The sequence below is a fragment of the Nicotiana attenuata genome, unplaced genomic scaffold (genome assembly GCF_001879085.1).
Source record: "Nicotiana attenuata strain UT unplaced genomic scaffold, NIATTr2, whole genome shotgun sequence".
Taxonomy (NCBI): domain Eukaryota; kingdom Viridiplantae; phylum Streptophyta; class Magnoliopsida; order Solanales; family Solanaceae; genus Nicotiana; species Nicotiana attenuata.
In genome coordinates, this window is record NW_017674274.1 from 14,736 (window position 1) to 20,712 (window position 5,977).

General features: G+C 33.1%; 1 protein-coding gene across 1 annotated transcript; it reads left to right on the forward strand.

Annotated features, from left to right (window-relative positions):
• The first annotated feature begins 749 nt into the window (after positions 1-749).
• On the forward strand, positions 750-3,867 carry LOC109218321 (carotenoid cleavage dioxygenase 7, chloroplastic-like). The gene is made up of 4 exons (XM_019382676.1): positions 750-1,032; positions 1,157-1,242; positions 1,950-2,267; positions 3,417-3,867. The coding sequence occupies exons 1-4, from the start codon at positions 750-752 to the stop codon at positions 3,663-3,665; spliced, it is 936 nt and encodes a 311-aa protein (XP_019238221.1). The 3' UTR covers positions 3,666-3,867.
• Positions 3,868-5,977: the final 2,110 nt, after the last annotated feature.

Genomic DNA, 5,977 nt, shown 5'->3' on the forward strand with positions numbered 1-5,977 from the left:
AATTTTTTTTTGAAACTTGTGGTCTCAAACATTCCATAACATTTGTGTGGCTATACTAATTTCTCATTAAAGATAAAATATACTAAAGTTAAATTATTTTCAAATATAAAAATATGTCATTATTTTTTGAACGGATTAAATAAGAAAAGTGTGTCACATAAATTGTAACAAACAGAATACTATATTGACGTAATTACGTTGGTGTTCCTATTTACCTTTATTTCTCTGAAATTTATTTAATGAAAATCTTAATATTAAAAAAAAGTAGTTTTCCAGCTAAGTCAACTATACAATGTTAGGTTATCGATGGAGATTGCTGATACATAGAAAATCACAACTCTTACCTCTAGCTCTTCATAAATCACATAAAATTAATTAATCAAGAATGGGATGCCAAAACGTTGAAATCAATATGCACAGGAATATAAGTTTTTAGATAATTAACCAATACCCAGCACTTAAAAAATAAAAGGAATAGAATATAGTGAGATAAATCTTCGATCGCTTAATTAACTATGAATGCTTACCATTAAATAAAGATCAATTCACTTAAGAACTAAAAAACAACTCCTTACGTTAGATAGAGATCAATTCACTTAAGATATGAAGATAACTTTTTTTTTAAAAAAAAAAAAAAAAATACTTTCTCTGTACTGGAATTATATTCAATAAATACTCTTTCTAAAAAAAAATAGCAAAATCGATGGGAATTTCCATATATAACTTGTTAATTTTGAAGTGCAGGGTCAATGACAGCAGTATGTGGATTGTCGCCAATGATATCTGCATTATCAGTAAATCCAAGCAAAGCAACATCTCCTATTTATTTGGTGCCTAGATTTCCTGATGATCATAAGCAAACAAATAATATTGTACGAAGAGATTGGAGAAAACCTATAGAAATTCCTAGACAAATGTGGGTGTTACATGTTGGAAATGCCTTTGAAGAAAAAGATGAGAATGGAAATATAAATATACAAATTCAGGCTTCTGGTTGCTCTTATCAATGGTTCAATTTCCAGAAAATGTTTGGTAAATACACAATTTTCTGCTATTTTCCAATTGATGCCCTTAGTTTCTGCTATTTTCCAATTAAATATTATAAATAATAAAATAGAGATAATGGAAATTTTGTTTATGCTCCATGTGTTTCCAGGCTATGATTGGCAAAGTGGCAAACTTGATCCTTCAATGATGAATGTAGAAGGAGGAGAAGAAAAGCTATTGCCCCACTTAGTTCAGGTCTTTTTCCTCCTCCTGCCACTGTCTAGGGATTTTTAGAGTTTAATAAAATATTTTATATTATCAAATCACAGAACTATAATTAATTACTCATAATAAGTACAATTAGACGTGGTAAATTAGTTAATCTACTACGTTTAAATAAACATGATAGTATAATAATTATTTATATTGTTGGTATTTATAAGTTAAATTTATCTTCTATGGTCTCAGTGTGTATGTCAATACATGCATCAAATTTAACTTAATTTGATTGTGTATAAAACGGTAGGCCCACATTACATTTGTATGAGAGCAAAGGCAGAATCGATGACTTAATCAGAATGAACGTGTGATCTACAAGTCAAACCTCTCTATAATAGTCGCGTTTGTTCCGATATTTTTGAAATGCTATAGTGAAGTATTGTTATAAAGGACATATATTATAATATAACATAAAAGACCGATTCTGAAAGAAAACTTAACTTTTATAGTGAGTAGTTATTATATAGGGATGTTGTTCTGACTGTGTTATATATAATACATATTCGAATTGAAATAGATAGTGTCTAAATGAACCTACAAAACGGGTCATACTAGAAGAATGGGGCCATGCGTGAACTAGAACAACCAAATTAAATTATCACATTTGTTACAATCTTGATCTATATATCTCAACCAAGATAAAGTATTTCTGAGATTTTCTTGAAATAATTATGCTATTGCAGGTATCCATAAGCTTGGATACATATGGGAATTGCACGAAAAGTTCAGTAAATGACCTAAACCCTCAGTGGGATAAAGCTGCAGATTTCCCTGCCATGAATCCAGACTATTCTGGCAAGAAAAATGAATATGTTTATGCAGCAACTTCTTCTGGTTCTCGCCAAGCACTGCCACATTTTCCCTTTGACACAGTTGTGAAACTAAACACTGCTGATAAATCAGTCCATAAATGGTCAGCTGGTAGAAGGAGATTCATTGGCGAGCCTATTTTTATCCCAAGGGGAACTACAGAAGATGATGGATACCTTCTTGTCGTTGAAGTAAGCAATTAAATCATCATTATTTATTTTTGCATTTAACTTAATTTTTTACACAGCCTGAATATTTTAGGGCCCGTTTGGCCATAAAAAACGATTCATTTTTCTATAAAAGAAAATTCACTTTTTCCGGAATCAGCGTTTGGCCATCAAAATTTCAATCTTTCACTTGAAGATGAATTTACAAAATTTAAAAAACTAGAAAAACTATTTTCAAAGCACTCACAAAAATTCAAAAACGGCTCCTAATTGTATTCATGTCCAAACACAACTCTAATTTCCAAATACCATTTTCAACTCGAAAAAAAAATTCAATTTTTTCCGGAATCAACGTTTAGCCATCAAAATTTCAATCTTTCAATTGAAGTTGAATTTCATAATTTTTCGGAATATGAATAACTCGAAAAAACTATTTGTCAAAGCACTCACAGAAATTCAAAAACAGTTCCAAATTGTATTCATGTCCAAACACAACTCTAATTTCCAAATACCATTTTTAAGTTGAAAAAAAATTCTTTTTTTTTCGGAATTTCACAATTCTTATGTCCAAACACCCACTTAATCTATTGTAAAATATAACTGACCTTGTTTTTTCAAAGACACTAATCCCATAGTTTATGAAAGGTGGCAAATGGGGGTCGGGTCGGATATGAGCGGGTCAAAATGGGTAATTTTAAAAAGCGGATAAATCATTCGACCCGAACCGTATTTGAGACGGATAAAAACGGGTTTATCCGGCGGATAATATGGATATCCATATTAACCATGGCTTCTTAAATATGATCACTTATGAGAGAATTCCTAGTCTCCCAAACTTGAGGAACTCCAATTTGAGGCTTTACAAATGTAAAAGTTAAATTCATTAGTTATCCATTGGTTATCCATTTGGTTAACCATTTTCTAAGTGGATAATATGGTTCTTTATCCATATTCGACCTGTTTTTAAACGGTTCATTATCCAACCCATTTTTTGATGGATAATATGGGTGGATAACTGTTTTCTTTTAACCATTTTGCCATCTCTAGCTACGAGTACGTAGTGACCTAGTAGTGTAAAAGAATTGTATAAAAGTTAAACATTAATTTTTATAACAAACTTCAGCATTACTTCTATAGTACTATTCTTATGATTTTGTATGTGGAAATTTGCAGTATGCAGTGTCAACACAAAGGTGCTATCTTGTAATTTTGGATGCACAAAGAATTGGAGAGAAGAATGATGTGGTTGCAAGACTTGAAGTCCCAAGACATTTGAATTTCCCACTTGGTTTTCATGGCTTTTGGGCTCCTAGCAACACTAGCAATGGGAATTTACCAAATTTTGAATCCAAGTGCAAGGATTCATGGTCAATGCTAGAGGAAAACATGGTTTATCTTGGGAACTCAAAAAACTCAAGGTAGCTGCAGCTTCAAAGAGGAACTTCTCTTCTTTTATTTTTTTCACAGTTTCACTAAACAATGTTTTCATGTATACTGTATACATGTCCATTTTTACCAAAAAGAAAAAAATGCACGCATGTCCATTAGTATATAGCTTTATTCAAAAGTGTTATTTGTAAAATAGTTCATTCGTATACCAGAATCAATAAGATCAGTTCCAACAACATCGATTCTTTTACTTCTGATGTTTCATGTGCATTTAACTTTATTCGAGGAGTAGCGGAAAAAACTTAGAAAGATGTGAGTGTTTCTCTGTCTAAAACTCCAATTCTACTACTTGCTATACTGCTTTTCTTCATAAACTATAATCATATACAGCACACATTACCAAACTCAACCAGCAATGAATAACTCTACATCGACAACACAATAAATGTACCGCCTGATATAGGCTCGATGCAAATTGACGATACAACACCAATCACACCTTTACCATCTTTTCTTCAAGCCCTAATCTCTAATAAACACCCCACAACAACTCCTCATATACAACAGAGTATGAACTATGCACTGGATCTATCGGATGAAAGTCTTCACAACAATCAAGATGACGACATTTTTATACCTATCACTACTGAAGACAAATGCCGTTTATATACGCCATGGAAATGCTCAGTAATAGTTAAGGTATTTGGTAAGAAGATAGCACATCATCTACTACAAAACAAGCTTCTTGCCTTATGGAATCCAACTGAAGATATTCCACTTATTGATCTAGGTTCTGACTTCTTCCCATTAAATTTCAAAAAGAAGAGAACATGCTTAAGGCACTACATGGAGGTCCCNTAGCCGACAAGCCATCATTGAAACTGGACCCGGTGATCTCTGGAGAAAGATACAAGCCAAGGAATACTCAGTCATTGTGAGTACGTGATTTTTGCCACGCTTAAATTACTCCTATAAATTCATTAGAATTAGGATTTTTCTTTTATTACTTGAATTTTAGGGAATTAATTGCATGATTTTGTGTATTGTTTGCATTTTTGTGTGCATTTTAATTGATATAATTTCAAAAATACAAATAGTATGCATTTTAATATTACAAAATAAAGAAAATAACAAAAATGGTTTTTTGCATTTCTACTCTTAATTTTTAAAAAATTTGTCTTAAATTTTCTTTTAAAATTAGGAATTAGTTTGATTTTGAAATTTAATTGGTGTAATTTTAGAATCCATTTGGGTCTTTATTCTAAATCTTACATTTAATAAAATCAGAAAATAAAATAAAATACAAAAAAAAAGAAAAGAAGAAAATAAACAAAAGAATTTGAAGGGATTGGCCAATTTGGGCCATTTTTCGTGTCAATACCCAGCCCAAAATCACCCCTGAACCGGTCCAACTTCTATTACCCTCTAAACGACGTCGTTTGGCTTAGTTTCAATCTCAGCCATTGATTCTTTTGATCCAACGATTGAGAACTAACGAGGTTTTTAATATATAAAGGTCGGAATTCACCCCCCTACCCCTCATTCCCCATCACAGACCATCCTTGATATCTCCGGCGTAACGCCACCGTTCGCCGCCGTGGCCGGCCTCCATTTCCGTCCAAAATTACACCTCCTATTCTTCTCCTCCTCCTCGTTACAGATCCATAACCCGTTTCCCTCGAACCCCAACCAAACTCGTCGAATCTTCAACCAAAGTTTTCCGGCCAAAACACAACCTTCTCCATTCACCACCAAATTAACACCATGGGACCACCTTGTCCTCCTCTATCAAACCCCCCAAACCCCGTCCCTCAAATTTGACCGGAACTCTTCGAATATCAATTTGAAGATTCCGGTTAGAACCCTAAATTCCCAAATCTTGTCAAATTCATACCACATGGCCTCCTCCTTCCCCTAATGGCGAATCCAGTGTCAATGGCGCTCGAATCTCGCCAGAGTTGGTTGATTTTGAGGTGATAAGCTGGCAGAACCCTAGAGTCAAAATCAGTGAGTTCATTTCAATGTTGTTTCTGTTTTCTTCTCTTTCTCATAATTCCATAATTGTCTTGCTCCATGAGTAGTTGATAGCATTGTTTTCAAATTGTCATTAGTTTAGGAGTAGGGTTTTATTCAAATGTCCCAAGTTTAGTTGGAGTTTTTAGTGATTGTTCGTCAGTAGGGTTGCAGTTTGTCCATGTTAATTGATGCAATGTTATTTTAATTTGTTCTGTGGATTTGATGAGGCAATTCATACCAACTCTAGGAGTTCAATTCGAGTTTTGTTTTGATTATTGAATTTGCTTTGATCTGCTTTGGTTTGAGTGTGAGTTTGAAGATTTTGAAGC